Source organism: Melanotaenia boesemani, chromosome 5 (genome assembly GCF_017639745.1).
Source record: "Melanotaenia boesemani isolate fMelBoe1 chromosome 5, fMelBoe1.pri, whole genome shotgun sequence".
NCBI lineage: Eukaryota > Metazoa > Chordata > Actinopteri > Atheriniformes > Melanotaeniidae > Melanotaenia > Melanotaenia boesemani.
The window spans coordinates 8,005,717-8,026,324 of NC_055686.1; the positions used below are offsets into that span (position 1 = coordinate 8,005,717).

Here is a 20,608-nt window from a genome sequence, read left to right on the forward strand (position 1 = left end):
AGCAAGGCTGGCAGCAGTACTAGTACTGTTGCTGCAATTTCTTCTGCATTGTTAAAAAAAAAAAAGTTAAGTATTATGGCAGCTACCAGTAATATTTTTCAAATGCTTACAGACCGGCATTTACCAAGAAACACTACATATGTACGTGTGCATATACATATATAGTGTTTTCTACAAAGTATAACTGTTCAGTTGTCCTGCTCTTTAATTATACAAGTCCATGCACTCACCCTGAGATGGCAAATAGTTGTCCTCCATTTCCTCCTTTTTCAGCTCGGCATAAGGTGTCAGATCGGGGTTGTACAGCTCTGCTAGAAGCTGCCTAGCAGAACTGTCCTTGCAGTCCATCTTCAGCTGTTGTAGCAGCCTTGGAACAAGGCTCTCCCACTTTGAGCCTCATCACTGAACAGTGTTTCAAAGTCTTCATCAATCTGTAAGAATAAATGGACAAAAATCATAACTAACAGATAATTAGGATTTAGTTGTTCAGATATACCAATGTGAACTAAAAGGCATTAAATGCAGTTTGAATCTCTGTATATTTCAAAGCATGAAAGGTAGTCTGACACACTGAGAAGTATGGTGAACAAATACTAAATGACCAATGTAAGGAATTCTTTCATGCAACTATTAGGAAAAAAAAAAAAAAAAAAAAAAAAATATATATATATATATATATATATATATATACACAGTATATATATATACACACACACACACACACACACACAAACCCCATGCTCATCATGAACTGACTACTCATACATCTTGAATTTCTTCAGCATTTTTCCCCCTCACTATATGTGTCCATATCTTCATTAATCTGATTGCTCATGCTCATACCTTGTACTACAGACACTAGTGCTCGGCTTACACTCAGTTTCATTACATGGATGAGCATTTATCAGATGTTTGTGGTATGAACTATATCTTTGGGTGTGCGCATGCATGCATCTATCTTGGTAACATATACACCACCTTGTCACTAACATTGTGAGCAGGTGTCACCTCAAATGTGAAATCCGAAGGATTTCCTCTTTGCACATAAAACATATGTAACCCATGTTTTACACTATGCATGTACTATATAAAGTCAATGTCACACCTCCAGCAAGTCTTGAAGTTTTTGGATGAACTTGGCCTGTGGACCCACTTTAGGAAAGATGTCTCTCACCAGATTATCAGTGAGGCTTGAAAAGCTCTCCTTGCTAATTTCTTCCTCTGAAAATGGACAAAAATCGTATGAATATTAATTTCCAAACAGTCCTTATACATGGCATTATGATCATGGTATTAGTAATACAGTAGTAGCGGTTTAAAAGTTCCCATCCAAGCTGAAAGCCAGCCGAATACCTGCCGGCTTCCAGCCCAGTTCCATTCCAGTTCCAGCCAGCTGCCTTCCAACTTCCAGCCGCCAGAGAGGCCCCCTCCTTCTCCTGGGAGTGTCGATGTTTTAATCAAACTCCACCCATTCCTTGTAATATAGGGTAGACCCAGAAGATGGCGCTTCTCTCACAGACTTCTCATCGCCCGTAGTCTGTCAGATTTTATCTGAATTTACACTGACCGGCAGAGGCGCCACTCAAAGCACCTCTGATGGCCAGTCACAATTCATAAAAATGCATAAAACTTAATACATAATCATCGTTTGACGTGGAATGTGAAATTGTAACATGCTTGTGCGCTGCCAATTGTTTTATTCAGAAATGAATGCTAGTAGGTTAATAAAACCTTTTAAATACTGGATCACAGCCCCTAGCTCTATTCTCAATAGGATGTATTTATCATACTGATTAATCTTTTAATATTAGCATTATTAACATAGACAAATCAGATTTGGATCAAGCAACACAGAATCTGTTTGAGGTAGCTAGGAAGGGTTATTTTATTCTCATATTATTTATTTCACCTCCATAAGAAGACAGGGCGACAGATAAAAGCCCCACGCAGGATCGGAGATAATTTCTTCCACTTCAATGTGTCTAATCGCGGGGGGACATCCAACACTCGCTGTGCTGAGACTTCCTGCTCGCCGGGAATCCCGATTACGTCACCCCTCCAGGTGGGCTATTCCCCGACACGCTCTGATTACCATTCCAAAAGGTACTGTATGCAGCCCCCAACTTGAACATGCGCCTTCTTCAACATTCGCACTTGCTCCAGAAAATTACCATCTCTTAGGCTCCTCCACCACCACTTTGACTGTGGATTGATACGTAAATGAGCCGCAATGAGGCAGCTGAACAAGTGACCCAGTTTTGTTACCACTTGCCTATTTTATTATTGTGTATTTTTGTAATAACATGTAAATTCACTGCATAGGAACCAACTAGTCTACTGAATTTTGTGTGACAACACTAACAGAACTGTTTTGACAATGCAACAATTACAAAACTGCGGCTCATTTACTTATCAATCCATAGTCAAAGTGGTGGTGGAGGAGCCTTGGAGATGGTAATTTTATGGAGCAAGTGCGAATGTTGAGGAATTTAGCCTTTGTTCAAGTTGTGGGCTGCATATATGCAGCCCACAACTTGGTATACCTTTCAGAATAAACAGAACAAGACACACCAAACCAGGAGCTAAGACCACGAAGTTCAGCATCATGCTTATCTATCTTTGGCGTTTTTACACCAACATTTTTATACACTGGATAATGATAATAATTATCAATTAAAGTCACGGATAAAACTGCTGTTGTTAAAACACACCCATCTCTTACAAAATCTAAAATGTAAAACAAAAAAAACGACAAACAAAAAATCTGGATCACTGTAGAAATATCTTTATTCATTGCTGATCATCTGGCCATTGAAGCGTTTTTATTTGGAATTGGGAACAAATATTTTCCACCCTGTTATATTCTGTTCCACTCTGTTATGTTCCATTCCACCCTGTTAGTAAGGTGTTTTTTAATTTTTTTTTTTTTTTTTACTAAAAACATTGAGGACTGTGAACCTTGTTGCACCATATTAGGAAGTGAGGAACATTAAATTGATTTTGCTTTTCTGTTCCCAGGTCAAAAGGAATGTAATTATCTCTCATTTGAAATACTTGATTATGCTTTCCTTTGTGGAAACAGAAACGTGATAATCTCTCACTTGAAAGCAAGCTGGGCGTACAATAGTGTGATGACGATGAAAACTCACATGACCAATGCTCAATAAAGGGTACATGAAAATGTGAGAAATGGTCAAAAGCACAAATACCGTTTGTGGTGAGTGAAACTATACAGCACAGTCCACAAGGCTCTTTTCAAGCACACTCCTCCCCCCAAGGAGTATGCTTGAACAGCTAACGGCAGGTAATGGCTGTGTTTACAAATGTAAAGGTGCTAATTGTTGGCCATTGAATTGTTAATTTCAAACCGGGCAGCCTTTTGGTTGTACTCTGGGCATGGTAGAGGGATAAGAAATCTCTGGGTTTTCTAGTGTTAAACACTGGAAGCGCCGCCAGCGGTCTTTTGATGACCGCCAGTCACGCTACCATGCTTATAGTGTATTAAAAACTAAACGCTGAACCTGGTATTTTAGGACTTTTATTATATAGTTGTTGTCTATAGTTTTACCTGCTTACTTGTTTGGAAAAGTAAACACATCAATATTTACGAGCAGTTTAGCACGTCTAAACTTCCACAGAGCCGCTCAGGGAGACTCTTTCTCAGCCAAACTGTCGTATATAACAAGGCTACGGACTTGTAATAAATGCCCGCCCTACTCTGCTTCTGATTGGCTGTAAGATCACAAACCCTGTGTGCTGATAGGCTGCTGGTTCCTGTCATTCCTACCAGCCTTTGCGCATGTGCCTGCTTCAGACAGCGGGCAGGCAGCTGTCCCACCACTGAGACACAGCTGTATGACGTTTTATCACGTTTTATCACTAGATCGCTATGAATAAAATCCAGGGACACTTCATTTCACAGTATAAACCATTTATTTACTTATCTACTTAGGATAATAGCACTTTGAGGCCTAATTCAGAATATAGGTTGGGCTGGGTCCGGACTTTTGTGATCCCTGCTTTACACATTATCAGTATTATGTTATTTTTACCTGCCGATATTACGTTATGATTTTGTCAATATTCAGTTATGCAGCAGCTGTATCAACCCCCACTGTGAATAACTTACGTTGCAGTCAAATGACCGCTGGCAGCGCTCCTCGGGATGTTTAGAAAGCTCTGCTAGTGACATTCACCACTTAGCCGACTTGAGGAGGTTGTGCTTTGCCTCATAACACCATTAGCTACACATGTTGGCTTTTTTGATACATTTATTTGACGCCATTTTCAAATCAAATCATTTTTTAAATGTTGGCAAAAATGCAACAAATGAGCGACACAGCTCATTATAAACTGTTTAGAGAGCAGCAAGATCAAATCACTGCTCCTCCCCGTGGACAAAAGAGGGATTGCAGCTGTTTTTTTACTTGGGCTGCTTAGGGGCAGAGCCTCGCTGACGACGTCATTGCGGGGGATTACATTACCCCCACAGACCTGTGAAGGATCGTCCAAGGATCAGTCAAGGACCAGTCAAGGACCAGTCAAGAGCCAGTCAAGGACCCATCATGGAAACAGGGGAACTTTTAAACCGCTACTACTGTAGATATTCTTAACCATTTATGAATCTAGCATAACTCACTCACCAATAATAACTAGAATTAAACCAATCTACTGTTTTCATGCAGTGTGTTCTTTACATACTATGAAGATACATGTCACCACTGGGGCACCATCACCGCTATCATGCTTATTTTTTTATTTACTCACCTACATCTAGAATTAAACGCTTTGTCCATTGTGGCCTTGTGCATTGCATTTCTCTGATATAGGAGGAAACCAACTTCAAATGGATCTGTCGATTTGCATTCTGCACTACATTGGGCATAACCTGGCAGCTGTTTGATTTTTTCTGCAAAGGTTTCCTCCCTCTGAATATTTGGTACATGTATAAAGAAGGTAGGATCCTACTCAAAAAGACTGTCAGTATCTCGGCTTCCACTTGATTCAGAAACGTGGCCCATTTCATTAACTTCTTGAAGAGCTGAGGAAGCCTGGTTTGTTTGTTCTGAATCCAGTTCACTAAAGGGAAAGTCAGGTTTATTCAGTAAATTGCAGCTTGGTGTTGCAACAGTTTCCTTGCTCTAATGCAATTGAGCTTGAATTATTTTCTTGATCTTCTATTTTTCAGCTTCTTCCTGGTCCGTCTCCTCTTTTTGAGACTTGTTTGATTCCTTTTGTGGCCCCATTTTCCCATACCTCCTTTACAGCATATCTGCAAAGAGTAACCATAAGATACTGGCATAAAGCAATTTGCTTTTGAAGGGACTGGGTTTAGAATTGGTGACCAGCTTTGTTTGCTGCTGTAGTATTATGCTCACATATATCATTGTGGACCTGAACCAAAGACTTGTGTTTATTTTAATATGGCGCAGTGCAATAAATTAATATTTTTAAGTTAGTGACTAATAACATGTTTACCTTAACTTGCACATAATGCATGAAATACAACACAATGAATTCAAGTTGCCACACATGTTACTGTGGTCCTGAAAGAGTATGGTAGCAATTTGTGTTTACTTTAATACCAGTAGTATAATTGCACACTGCAATATTAACATTTTAAAATGAATGACCAGCAACACATGTGTACCTGGACTCGCACATGAAGCATTTTTATGCAACACAATGCATCCAAGTCATCACACGTCACTGGTTACTTCATTTGTACACATTTTTTTTAGTTTCAGTAGGAGTAAAATATAAGAGCAATGCAATAACATAACTACATCATAAATGCATATATTAACCTGCATCAAAGGTTATTCAATTTTCTGATTGTGTTGTGTGAATGCCCCAGAACACTGGCTTTCCCTTTAGTGATGCATCTCTTCCCGTGGCCCTCACATCGTGCATATGCAGTTTAATGTTGCTTTGCTTCATTCGCAACTCATTTACTGACTTTGTTTTTACAAAGTCGTGACTAATTTCTCTGTAATTATTCAGAAAGCCAAAATGTCAAATTGTGTGTTTGTCCTAAGAAATTATGTTTTTACTTAAGGGCTAGCGTGTGGTATTCAGCCTTCAAATCGACTAGCATAGTTAAATTCAGATAATTAGCAGCTCTGTAGACAGTCAAAAACAGTGACCACATATATTTAGCATGAGAATACCACGAAATTTCATAGGCTCAATGTTCAACGTTGTGTCCAGAACCAAGGATGTAATTCTGCATTGCTAATTGTGCTCTTCCAACATGGACTGGCCATAGCATTGTCTTGTTCCCGCCTTCCGTTTCTCTCTTTTTCTTTTCCTTTTATGATGACCACTCTGAACAGCACCTATTTCTGGTGGTGGCGGCCAAACTCATTTCTATCATTTGAAGTATCAGCCATTAAAACGCTTCGGGGTACACTGACCAAACTCAAACACAGGTCAATAAAAGCATTTACAACAACTTGTAATTACCCTCATATTTTTCAGTAAATTGTTTATTTTAAATGTAGACTTTTTTTCCCCAGAGCTGACGCTGCTCATTGCCACTGCAGTAACGGTCTTGTCGGGTGTATTAACTGTATCAATTTCATGTCGGGTGAATAACCTCGATCTACGGGCCATGCAGCGAGGAGGGCAGCTATGGCGAGCCACGCAATGGATGCATGTGTAAAATTGAAGCGTATTCTTTTGGTCTTAAATAGTAAAAATATAAATGTACTTACCCTTGAACTTTTCCACGTCGTTCTCGAAACCCCACTACTTTAGCTTCTCGATGACATGTCCATGCCGAATGCGAAGTCAAAAATGCAATAAGTACACTGTAAAGTTGGTAGCTGAAAAACTGCCACTTCACTGAAAGACAGCGAAGAAAGAAAACGTGTTTGAAACGCGCGGTAGCAGGATCCAGGCTACTCGTCGGTAAAGCTAGCTCTGTCACTCCCTGGTTTAAAAATGTACCTGATCGTCAGAGCATGAACTGCGCATGCTCAGATGCAGCACAGCGTTATTACGGCAACACATACTGAGACACACGTGCTATGATCTACTTTACACTTTTTAATTAGCCTACATTTTTAAAGTAGGCACGTACATGCAGGTTTTTATACCATAATGTCTGTCCTGTCTACAATTCTCTATTTGGGTCAGTTTCAGTTTTACTCAATAAAAACACCACATTCATAATTATGTATATATTTATTTATATTGACAATACGAAGATACAGGATGAAGCAAAATAAATGTATTTAATAGATAAGCACTAAACTAATTTTATATAAAAATGAACATATAGATTTTGTTTAATTTTTTTTTAATTTACATTTCAATATTTTGTTTTGCGTGCACTGTGGTTCGCACCACCGCTTCACACCAAGAAGGTTGCTGGTTTGGGTCTCAGCTGGGGGGAGGTACAAACACTAGCCTTTCTGTGCAGAGTTTTTGCATTTTCTCCCTGTGTATGCGTGGGTTCTCTCCGGGTACGTCCGCTTATTCCCACCGTCCAAAGACATGCATGTTAGGTTAATTTGTCACGCTAAATTGTCCCTAGGAGTGAGTGTGAGCATAAATAGTTGTTTGCCTCTCTGTGTTGGCTCTGTGATGGACTGGCGACCTGCCCAGGGTGTCCCCTGCCTTTTGCCTGCTAAATGCTGGAATGGGCTTCATCTCCCCCAACCCTGAATTGGGTTAAGCGGTAAAGAAAATGCATTTCAATTTTATTTTATTTTTCAATAATAATATATAAGTCATTCATTCATTCATTCATTCTTGGTCAGTAAGCTTGACAAAATGCCTTGTGCATGTACACTAAGGTTCCTTGGGACCAGACTGGGCTTTTGTTTTGGTCCAGTATTTTTGCAGAGCCAAAGGTAAAAATCATATGAAGATTTGCATGTTGTACATGTACATATTAATGTACTGGTTCTCTAGGTCTATATCTACTACACATTACACTTGACTACAGCCAAACAGTTGGGTTAGGGAAGTGTACTGTCGGTTACCAATTTCATCGGTTGTTTGGCTAACCAGTTAAATTGGTTGTCCCAAAACCAATGGGTTGGTCAGTGTCTGATCAATATATTGGTTAATCTAACCAATATTGGCTTAACCAACTAAATTGGTTCTTTTTCTAACCAATCCATTCTTAGAGTGTGGGCGGGGATGTTTTCTCACCTGACATATGAATGTAATCTGGATACCCATTCATTTCCTACAGAACTTTACTAGAACACTAAAAATGAAAAGAAAGTGGTGATCATCACTTTTATATATTGAAGTCGGCATTGCGGAGCATATCATAAAACCTTGAAGCAATCGGTTGCATAACACAAGTTAAAAGTATTTTAAGTTGTAAATCAGTCTGATATTACTCGAACACAAAAGGAGTTTTAAGTTGAACCTGATGAAGTTTCTTTTTCATATCTCCTATCTTGAAACATGATATAACTGCATTATAACATGCGTCATGACGCATTTGGCACAACACATAAAACCGAAAGAAAAGAATGACAAAAATTTAGTTTTTCGTGATATAGTTTTAACATTATTTAGTAGACATTTTTATATATGATGGATGTTTTTATAGTAAATTAAGCAAAGTTTCCGAGCTGCGCGCATGCCATCCAGGACAGGTGTTGTTGCGGCATCACCATGTCCGGTAATAGCTTTTATTCAAAACTGTTTTTTTTCCAGAGTAGCCTTCACCAAAATGTAAAAAAAAAACTAATTGTGTTGAGTTCTTTATGAACAAGTCAGTGAATTACGCGCGAGTGTGATGGTGATAGGCCTACTGTGATTCACAGCTTCGGAGTATGGGGTTTAAGAGCGACTCTAATTAAGAGCTAATTAGACATCATGCGTTTAAAGGAAGCGGTTCAATCTTTATAATTCTATAATTCAAACATATAGCATATATCTTTAATAAAATAAAAATAAATAAAAAATAAAAAAAAGATAAAAACCGACACGAGGCCATTGCCAAAAGAAGTAGAACTGACTCACCACTCAGACATGACAGCAGTAGCAGTAGGCCGACAATCAGTGCTCTCATTTTCTTCGATGTTTGTGGATCAATAATAATTTCGCCACTTAAGGGCTTTGTCATACAAATCAGATATACCTCTGGTCTCAGTCTGGCCGCCGGAACCTCTGTTTAATCCAGTAAAAGCAAAAGCAATCTGGGAGGTTTCTTGGGTTTAGCTAATCAGACGTTTTTCAACTTCTTGATAAACTTCCCCTTCACCTGAGTGAGAGCCAGGGAGGGGCGACAGGTGACAGAAAAAAAAAAAAAAAGATGGGGAAAACGATTCGCTTAGCTAGTTTTATATAGTCTTTTTAGATCAGAAGTCAAGCTCTGAAAATATACCGAAAATATCCCAATTCAGTTTAACAGCTATACATATTATAGACTGGACTGATGGTTATACCATAAGCTGTAATGGATAAAAAGATGGTAAACAACAACCCTGTTAAAGGTTAGCATTAATTAAGCACAATAAATTATTTGTAAAGTTTCCCCATATTTATTGTGACCTATACTAGATAGATAGATAGATAGATAGATAGATAGATAGATCTGGTTGCTGTATCGTGCTGAACAAATTTGCTCTGCCAAGGGAAAGCCTATGGGTAAGGCTCCTCTTGATAATCTGATTGATTTATTTATTTATTTACTTTGAATCATGGAATCTATGTAATCTTGCTGGACCTGACCGGAGGGGACAGAAAAAGATGGAAAATAGCAAAGAGAGCAAACGGGAAAGAAGAAAGGAGAAAAAAGATCACAGACAGAAGGAAACAACCCTTCAATCCACACCATCACCAGAAACAAACTGTTACACCTGTACATGAGTTTTTAAATAATAACCAAGTCAAAAAGACATAACAGCGATCAGATACTAACTCACAGGAAAAATAAAAAAAATAAATATCTCTTAGTATAAAAACCCACTGGACAACTTAGTGAGTGTGTCAGTGACGACTCCAGCCCCACCCGAAGGGCGGCAGAGGAGAGCCCCAGCAAGAGCCCCCCATGGTCTTGGGGCACAGGTCCCAGTGGGCCAAAATCGGCAGCTGCCGGCCCCACCACGGACTGGCCACCCTGGGCAGCCCAAGCGAAGGGCCCAGGACCCAAGGAGCCCAGAGGCGGCCGCTCCACCCTCCAAAGGCAGAGGGCCCGCACCATGCCTAGGAGGACCAGGCCCCCCCAGACAACCACTCGGCGTAGGCCAGCACACACCCCGATGTCTCAGCTGCACACACCGGTAACCAGGGCGCCATTGACCCCGCCCCCCCACCCACCATGCCCCGTGGGGGACACCCCAGGTGGACCAGAGGACAGTGACCCAGACCAGGAGGTCTCCCAGGGCATGACAGGCCAGGAGAGGCCGCCCCCCACGACCGGGCCATACAGGGACTGCAGCCAATGAGCCGCCACCAACCCCAGAAGGTACCCCCCCCCCCCCCCCACTCACATGCCCAATGGGGAATGAGAGGATGGGGACAGCGGCAAAGCCCAGATCCATGGCACACCACCCCCAGGCCCCCCCAGGCCCGCCCAGGTCCCCCCCACAAGTGCACTTAACCCCGCCCTAAACACACACAGAAACACATGCACGCACCTATATCCTTGCACACTCCCGTTCATCCTAACACATACATGCCTCCTCACCCCCACCCACACAATATAAACACTCACACAGAATACAACCCTCCCACTCTCACTCCCCAGCCCCCCTCCCTCCCACCATGCCCTGTGGGAGACATCCCTGGCAGACCAGAGAATGTTGAGCCCCAGGTCCGGCCCTCACCGCCATCCCCAGCCACCCCCCATCACCTCCCATCTAGATACGGCTGACTGTGCATCCCCCAAGATCAGCAGCCCCTTATCAGCGCAGCCGCCCTGGTTTCCGGCCCCCAGGGCAACAACCTACCCTAACCGCCCCCGGCGGCGCCCCAGGGTAGAGGGGGTGTGAGGTGTCCCCATTGTCCTCCTCCTCCACCCCGCTCATGACTATTTGTGGTGAGTGCGTTTTTTGCAAGTAAAACTGGGGCACTGCCCCCCCACTTAATTTGTAATTTCTTCTTGGAAAATTGTCCTGCTTTTGTCATCCTTGGTAATATAACGTGTGCTCACACCTGGTCATTTCACATTCCATCGCAAAAGTTCAGCTGTTACTTTTGTTTCCTTCAGCACCGTGGACATCAGCATTGTTTGTCTGTTGTCTGCTGTGAGCGTCCACACAACAACCTTGTGTTTTTTTTTTTAGTTAAAGAACTCTCCGTTACTGTTTCTGATTAAACAGGCTGCATACAATAGTTTTTTAATAGTGACCATATTTTTGACCGGGCATGCACTCATATAGATGTGCATGCACATTACATGCACAGTTGCAGTGCACATGTGAAAAAAAGGCTCCTTCAAAAGCCCCAGTGTAATTCAAGCCCTGTCCTGAGGGATCTCCTCTCAGACCTGGATCTCAGCATAAGTCAACCCCTGAGATATGATATCATAGCGATACTGGACTGGATTCAGGTCTGGTGAATGGACAGTCAATAGCATCAATACCTTCATCATTCAGGAACTGCTGACACACATGAGGCCGAGCTTTGTCCTGCATCAGAAGGAACCAGGTCCCACTGCAGCAGGATATGGTCTGACAATGGGTCTGAGGATCTCATCTAGGTACTTAATGACAGTCAGGGTACTTCTGGCTACCACCTGGAGGTCTGTGCAGCCTTCTAAGTATATGTTAAAATCAGTAGGAGAGTAAGCAGTCCTGTTTTGTGTTTTTTCTTTCGTTTTTCAATTTTAAGGGCACAGAACAAAAGTGCTTAACGACCGGAGATCTAATTGTGAGTCTACTTCCCAAAACCAGCGGTTGCTATGGGGATCAGTGCGTTTGATTTAATGCACTGGGACGTTTTCCACAATTGGTCAACAGACGTCAAGAAATGGCAGCATGCAATAATCTACACCAACGAAATTCCACACATTCTTGTGGTTGGCTAAAACACTTTCAACAAAATTTAAATATCTAGTTATCATCTGCAGACATTTTAAATGAAAAAAAGTTTTTGCTCATGACTTGATGAGCTGTTCTTAGAGACTTGTACCCTGCATGTTTATTAATGTTCCAATTAATATACATAGTTTAACATATTGACAAGTGTTTTTAATTTGTCCCTACTCCATAGGCCTACATGTAGCCTAAAATAGAGAAAGGTTTTATTTGATTCAGTTTTTAGTTTGTTATTTTAAAATGCATGAGGTGAGAGGAAAAAAAAGGGTTTTGGAAATGGTACCAGCAAGAATTTGAAACTACTTTCACCCCTGGTGATAGGTAACTGCAGTCAGTGGGTTGTGGCCAAAACCTTCGTCCTGGGTGGGACCCTGCTCTGATGGGTAAGTGCCAAGTCTCCCTGTTTGTTTGTGTCTATTGTTTCTTACACTGCTCCACAACCAGCAAACCTCGCTGCATTTTTATCCTGGTTTTATGTCTTTTAGTTTTTTTTATTTCATTTTGTTTTACTGTTTTTATTTTAAAATAAATGTTTGTTTATAACTTGAACTTGTCTCTTACATTTTGTAAACAACCTTAATGTTTTTCAGGTAGGTTTCCTGGGGTGAAGTGCCAGGTGGTGTTGTCCATTTTAAAACTGACTGGAAACAGCAACAGTGATAACCACGATGACAAACAGTGATCTTTCTAGAAGAAAGGACAGCAGGCAGATATGCTGGAAATGAATTACAAAACTAACTTTAGCAACAAAACTTAGTGTTTCTAAATTTTCTTAAAGGTTTTAAATAAAATATTTAAAATGTTTTTCAGCTTTAGATGTAGGACTTTCTGATACTGAGTTAAAAGATTTTGTAGAATCAGCTGTAATGCAGTTTTGCTTCCGCTTTGAACTCAGGATGTGGCTAAAACACAGAAGAACACCAACAACTCACACACAGAATGATGAGCGCATCAGCTTACTTGGTCGTCTGTAAGAGCAATATTTCTATGTTTCATATTTTTTTGTACATTTCTTTTCTCTTTATGTAACTTCTGTTTTGTGGTTTTCTCGTCTGCTCAGTGCTGAAACTACGTGTGTGTAATATATAGTGATTTATGTTTTTTAGTCATTCTATCTCAGTAATCTATAAAAGCTAATTCTTTCCTTCTGGAGCTAAATTTTAATGTAAAACTACAATCGTATAGAAAAGAACATCTTGTATTAGAGTCTTTTGTTATGTTTGAACAAGGAAACATTGACCTTCTTTGACAGCATTTTTACATAAATGCAGAATCTCCTGCACAATTTTTTGTCAGTGGTTAAAAGTAAGTAGAACCTCAGATGCTTGTGAGGCTTTTTCTCATGATTTCCTCAAATTGTTTCCTTGCGTGTTGATGCCCGTTTCAAACCTGTTTGTATCATTTTAACATGATTTAAACCTGATCTTTGACTTTGTTCTGGTTCAAATCTGAAATCTATCCCTTCGGTGTGCATCAAATTTGTTATTGCTGCCAATTTCTTCAATCACGAAAACTGTTCCTTTTAGTTTAGTTCTTTTTCTGATGTTGCAGGAGAACAAAAGCTTTATCTCTGGTTCACACACTTTTTTTTGTTTGTGTGTGTGTGTGTCATTTCCTGTTTGAGCAGCAGCCGTGCTGACTATCCAGCCTGACAGATCTCAGTTCCACCTCTATGAATCCTTCAATGTGACCTGTGTGGGGAACAATTGGATGGTGATGCGACAGACATCTGATCCACCTGAGCCATGTGACCAGTGGGGTCGCCCCAACGGGACCTCCTGCATTAATCGCAGCACCTACAAGTCAGACAGTGGATCCTACTGGTGTCAGTCTGAGAACGGAGAACGCAGCAATGTCCTCAACATCACAGTGAACTGTAAGTAAATCTTCATTAAGGGTTTTACTGCATTGTTATTCAGTAAATTGTAAGGAAGTTCATTTCAGTCTGCAAAAAAAGTGGCTTGGGCTTTCTACTCTGTCATTTTCAAAAGAAGGAAACAATAAACCAAAGGAAAAAAGAGAAGTTACAGTAACAGCACACAACTTTCTGACCCTAAAACTTTCTGCTTTGTTTTCTTTTAGATGGCGCAGCAGTGACATTAATTTCATACTTTCCTGTGCTGTTGTTGCCCAGCAACATCTTGAGTCTGAGAAACCACATTTCAGTTTTTTTTCCATCACGTCACAGCTGCATTTAACACCATATCACACACCAGCACTGCGGTTAGCAAAGAAACACAAGAGGACATTATTAGTGAAAGTGAGAAAGAGAGAGAGCAAGAGATATTCAAGATATTCTGTCCTTGTGATTGTGTGAGGAGTCAACACTGGACTGGTACCAGAACTTAAAAAAGAGACAGGATGCAAGACGGATGCTGAATACGTTAGAGGAAACCATAATCTGCAAAAGGTTATGAAATATAACTTTTCATTACCACATATTCACACTGTTTTAGCTCAGAGGCCTGGTTCTCCTGGTTGGAAATAAGCACCAACACTCATTTTTGTTTCCTTGGTAACATGTCAGAATTAGTTTTTTAAAAACATATTCTACAGTCATTTAGCAGACGCTTTTATCTGAAGCAACTTACATAGTCATTCAAAAATGTTTATTAAAACCTTATTGTTTTAGTTTTCATCAAAAATGGAAGTATATTTAAAAACTTGAAGCACGCAGTGACTGCAGACCTTGCCAAAATTATTTCTATCTTTCCATAGAAAAGAATCCTTTAAAAATGTTCTGGATCCAGGTGGTGATCCGGATCAGCACCTGAATTCACTTCTTATTCCATTTCTGAGATTGTCTGAAAATTTCATCAAAATCCATTCATAAGTTTTATTAAATAATCATCACTGTAAGGCCCCATTACAACAAAATAGGCTTTAAAATTCTGCTTGTGGGGTTGATGTATTTGTTTTGCTTCAGCTGAATTAAAATTAGAGCCACTTTTTCGGTACCAGTCCATCCACAGATTTACTTCCAACAACTGATGACGAGCTTCACTGATAATCCTACATTTAATGGAAAATACCACCCAAACAAATGCTATAACGTTCTAGCATGTTAATGCTACAGCTAAAATAAGCAGGATTAATAAATAACATGACATTTAAATTAGAAAACATGAGAATTTCTTTAAAAAACATCTTTAAAGTTCAGCATTATTTGTGATCTATTGTGTTCTGTACATAGAAGATGGAATGACATGATGAATGTTAGAAAACATTGATGTAGCATAACACTGAGATATTTATTCAAGCTACTGACAGAACCAGCTTTTCTTCAGGGTCCAGCACCAGAAACGGGAAGTTTTGTACATATCCAGGATAAAAGAATTGATTCTTACATTTTCACTTTGCAAGCTGAATAAACACATTATTAAAGGACAGACTTCTCTCCAGCCTGCCACTCTTTTCTTACTTTACTTGCTCATATTCATTTTCTTTTCTAAGATTGCTTCTTGGATCTTCTGTAACTTCAATGTGTTGGTCTTTTTAACTTGTCTTTCAAAATGTTTTACAATAATTATTTTCTCAGAACACATTGGAAACAAAGAGGTCGTCATATTCAGTCCTTGTTTGCTTAGATCTTTACATTATTCTTGTAATAAGGTTATAATTTATCTGTCTTTATCTACTTAACCACCTCTAAAACTATTTAAAGGTCATACTATGAGACCCACCGTACACTCTGAGGACCAATCACAGCATAATTTGTCTCTTTGGATTTCAGTGGGTGTGATCCTGGAGGTCCCTGCACTTCCTCTGATAGAGGGGGATATTGTGGCACTCCGCTGCTCCACCAGAGGAAGAAATTACAAGCCGTCTTCATCAGATTTCACAGCTAAATTCTTCCATAATGGTACATTTATTGGGGAGCAGCCTGATGGAAACATGAACCTGTCAGCGGCGTCAACATCCGAAGGTTTCTATGAGTGTGAACATCCCACAAAAGGAAGGTCAGCACGGAGCTGGCTGGCTGTGAGAGGTGATTATTTTCTTCTAATGCAGCAAAAAAAAAAAAAAGGTAAAAGCAAGAGGAAAGAATACAGATGGGTCTGGGAATCAAAAGGACTCCATCTTTTTTCTGGGTGAGAGGTGGCCGTAGATAGTAGCTGATTTTTTAATGGATCATTTTTAAATTTTAGTGTCATTATGCTCTAGCAGCTAAAATAACCTGACCACAGTCAGATCTTTATCAGCCAATGCTGACTCATTTTATACGTGTTAGATGATAGCTGATAGAAGTCATTAACACATCAAGGCAAGTTTATTTGTATAGCATATTTTATGTAGAAGACAATTTAAAATGCTTTACATAAAAAATAAGTATTTTAATGTAGAAGAAGCATAAAAAGTGCATTTAAAAGAAAAATTAAAAATGAGTAAAAATAAATGTACGTTTTGATTAAAGGCAGCAAATAGAAAAGTTTTTGACTGATTTTGAAACTGAGTTTAGTTCCATGTTTACTTCTCACCAGGTGGCTGATGACACATTAAAACTGATGTTTCCTCTTTACAGCCAAAGTCCGAGATAAGCCTCAGCCTAGTCCTGATTCTCCTCTGATCCCTGTGACCAGAGTGGTGTGTTCAGCTGTGCTGGTCGTCCTCTACACCGTAATATTCATTGTGTGTGTGCTCATATACAGAAGGTGGGCTCGAGGTAAGAAACAGCTAAAAACCCTAAAAGTGATAAAAAAAAAAAACATTGAATTAACGGTTGAACATCTTTTACTTTGGACGTTTGTTCAAAAGCAGAACAATGTCAGAGGAAACTTAATAGTAGGCGTAGTGAATAAATACACCAGTTATTTTTACTTGTGGTTACACAGAAGAACAGAAACCTTTCACAGCCGCACGCAGTACACGGCCACTGCATTAATGTTACCATGGAGACCAACCACATCAAAAACAACACCAACTTAATAAATAGAAAACTCTGTGGTATTGTGTCCTGGTTGTGGCAAAAGAGGTAAAAAGTTTTCTCCCTTCTAGTAGCTGTTTCTGTGTCACCAAACAACACATGAAATAATTAAAATATTTTGGTCAAACAAGCAGGTCTGGGCATGTAAATCAGATTGTAATAACTGACACAGCCAGCTTCCTTTGAGTAAAGTCACGCTATGGACACAATAGTAACACAAGTAGAAAGCATAAAGCAAATTTTAAGAAATAAAACAAGCAAATGTCGCAGTGATAAGTTTACAGATGGAGTGTTTGAGCTGTGCTGCCAGTCCAGTCTACTTTAACCCAAACTACCCACCACAGCAGAGCATTCACCCACCACTGCACCCAGTGTTTAACCCAAACCAACTCAGACTCCATGACACAGCGACATCCTATGTGATAATTCCCAGGTCTGATAAAATGGGGCCTTTGAACAGATGAAGAAATACAAAAATGAAAGCAAATTCCTTTCTGTTGTACAACACTCCCTATGTGTAATGTTGGGCCCATCCCTTCCCTTTTCTTTAAACAAACATGGTTGTCATGGAGATATTTAAATGCCTCCTGAATCCTGGTTGAAGGGCTAAATGACCTATGTAGTAATCCCAGGAAGTAAAGAGGCTCCTTACCTCTGGAAAACAGAGGGAAAAGGCCAAGAGGGAAAAAAAAGGAAAGGTCTAAATTTACTCAATAAAGAAAGTAAAACAGTGAGTGAGCAGGTAGAGACATTTTGGAAATATGTTCTGCATGTCTGACGGAACATTTTAATGGTAAAGTCCCATTGTTTGCTGTTACTAAGTTCACATGCTTCACTTTGTTAGAAGTTTTCTTCATTTTTCTTCAAATTATCTGAGATTTCTATGAGTTCTGCTGTCGAGCATTTAATTGTTTGAAGTGTACAGATGATAAACTCGTATTTTTCTCCAGTAACACGTTTTCTTCCTGCAGCTCGAGCTGATGGGAAAAAGAGACTTTCAGATGGTCTTTGAGCAGATTGAAGAGGAAGAGCAGCAACATTTCCATGGAGTTAAAGCAATTTTTTTCCTTTTTATTGAGTTTTTTTTTTACCTTTTTATCATTTCTGAATGCTAAGTATACAACATAAAGCTATTTTTCAAGTCTTTTCTTTAAAACAATGGATTGATGATACATCATGTAATATTGTTTACAGGAAACAGCTTCACCAGGACAAATAACCTAAATTCTGTTTCATTCATCACCTACCAAACTGGGCAGTAAGATTTTATTTATACCCTTCAAAACCAATTTGAACCCACACTTGGCAGGTAGGTGGGTGTTAGTTTGTTGCTCGGATGAAGTGGAGGATTGAGGGATAACTCCACAAGTCCACATGAAAGAGTCTCAGTTTCACCTGATGTGTTTTTTTTTTTTTTTTTTTTCATCAATCTGATGTACTAAACTGAAAGCACTGTCTTATATTTAATGTGTTTTATGTTTACACCAAAAAGTTCTGCCACATTAAGTTTTGTATACACAGTATTTACATTTTATTCCACTTTCAGAGTCATATTCAATTAAGAAATAAACTCATTTACTTTCACTCATTTGTTTTAAATGTTTTTGTTGCATGAAGTTGATTTTTTCAATTTTTAATTCACTAAAGACTTTAGAGACGACGAAGCAGCCGAGAAGTACATTACAGAGAACTAAATCATGTTTATATGATGAAGTTTTATAAACTAAAACCCAAACTACCACTCATTGCTGTTCATCTATTCAGCTTTTATCAGCGTCACACGGCAGCTGACAGGTTATATAATGCTTCAGTTATTTAAAGCAACCAGGTGCTCTGTTAAAAAAAACAGAGTAATAACAGTGGTTAGTGATTTATGGTTGAACTGGATTAACTAGTGTAAACACCACTTCTACTGTCATAAACTACAACACTTCTAGTGCTTCAGTAAAGGAGGTGTGTCATTCAGCCACTAAACCAAGCTTAGATAAACATGAAACTTTCTCCTGTTCATGTTTAAGGACTAAAATCTTTTTCCAGAGCTGTTAAACTCATTTTAGTTCAGGCACCACATACAGCACAGTTTGATCTTAAGTGGGCTGGACCAGAAAATAACTGTATAATAATCTATAAATAACAAACACTCTAAAGTTTTCTCTTTGTTTTAGTGCAAACAAGAACAAGTGCATTATCATGATTTTTATATTTAATGAACTATTAGAAAACATGTCATGATCAAGCTTTAGTTTCTTGAGAAACAAGTGGAGTTTCAACAATATGTTTTCCCTTCAGTCATTTACTCCTACATTACAAACCATGAATCAAAACTGACCTGTGGAATCACAAAAATGTAAAGGTTTCTAAACACATGGAGGAGTGTGTTTGGTGTAGAGTGGTGGTTCCCAAACTGGGGGCAGGCTTGACATTACTGTTGTACATGAAAAGGGTCCTGCAGAAGAAGTTTGGGAACCACTGATGTAGAGGAACCTGACTGGTCTGCAGAGTCCTGACAGAACACCTGAGGGATGAATCAGAGTAAAACCAGTGCCTGATCTCACTAACACACTTCTCCAAGAACAGACTAAAATTCCCATAAACACACTCTTGAACTTTGTGGAAACCCTTAGAAAGTAAAGCTGTTTTAGCTGTAAAAGGAGGGTAAACTACTTATGAAACCCTGTGGATTAAGTTTTGTGTATCTTTGAAATTTGGAGACACTTCAGTGTAAAGAACACAGACAAAGCATGTTTAGATTTAGCTTTATCATTAGCCACTTAGCCTAATCTGATTGCTCTGGTGCAAACACAAAGGTGTTTTTAGGTTCACTAACTCAGATTGTTCTTTGTCCCTGACAGTAATTATTTAGCTATGCTGCCTTTAGTCTAAAGACATGACGAGAGGAAAGCACCTGAATGTGGAAACAGCATGCACCACCTGCAGCTCACCTTTTTCATTGTGTTTGCAAACCTGTCACACTTCATTCCACAAGCTTTTAACTGGAGGGTAAACATGTAACAAAGAAGAGTTAAGTTGATGTTGTGACAACCTTTGCTTTATGTTCTTTACTGTTATCAAAGATTATGAGTCTTTTACAACCTGTTTACATGTGAAGCATCTCCAACACACACATGTGCAGGATGAGGTCATAGTAAATAAACAAGCCTCCCATTTTTCCACTGAGGAGATTCTGATGATCATATAAGTAGAAACTGTAAACAATGTCAGTTTTAGTAAAGCTGCGGTGAGGCTGAAGACAGCTGCAGTGTTTACTTTATGTCCTCATTCCTGAACAGACCAGTTTAATGACTGGAGCAGTAACAGTGCCAGTAAAAATAAGTGGTGGAATCTTCCCAACAAGACAAACGTTTTAGTTAAATGTGACGATGTTTGTTCCGGGAACAATGTAATCTTTATTATAAATGAGTTTATGAAGCAAAGCAAATCCAAAACCAGTTTTCTCTACAGCATTAAAGGTCATGTGCTCAGCAGTCTCTGGTTAAAGGTATGAACGAGGAAATAAACTGATGCTCGACTATAAACCAGTTTTAGAATAAATAAAATGAGTGGAAACAACATTTTACTGTCTCAGTATGGTTGTAGACGGGTCGTGTTCTCTAATCTTTTCCTGGTCTTTACAGGACCCACTGCTGTCCTGATGGGGGAGTGGTCGCCTCCC

General features: G+C 39.4%; 2 protein-coding genes across 3 annotated transcripts in view; both read left to right on the forward strand.

The window, feature by feature from the left end:
* LOC121640163 (CD276 antigen homolog) overlaps positions 1 to 20,608 on the forward strand; it is a 223,305-nt gene that overhangs the window by 86,171 nt on the left and 116,526 nt on the right. The window lies entirely within an intron of this gene.
* LOC121640178 lies at positions 12,565 to 18,507 on the forward strand. The gene is made up of 5 exons (XM_041985885.1): positions 12,565 to 12,981; positions 13,639 to 13,887; positions 15,745 to 15,999; positions 16,534 to 16,674; positions 17,907 to 18,507. The coding sequence occupies exons 1-5, from the start codon at positions 12,951 to 12,953 to the stop codon at positions 17,945 to 17,947; spliced, it is 717 nt and encodes a 238-aa protein (XP_041841819.1). The 5' UTR covers positions 12,565 to 12,950; the 3' UTR covers positions 17,948 to 18,507.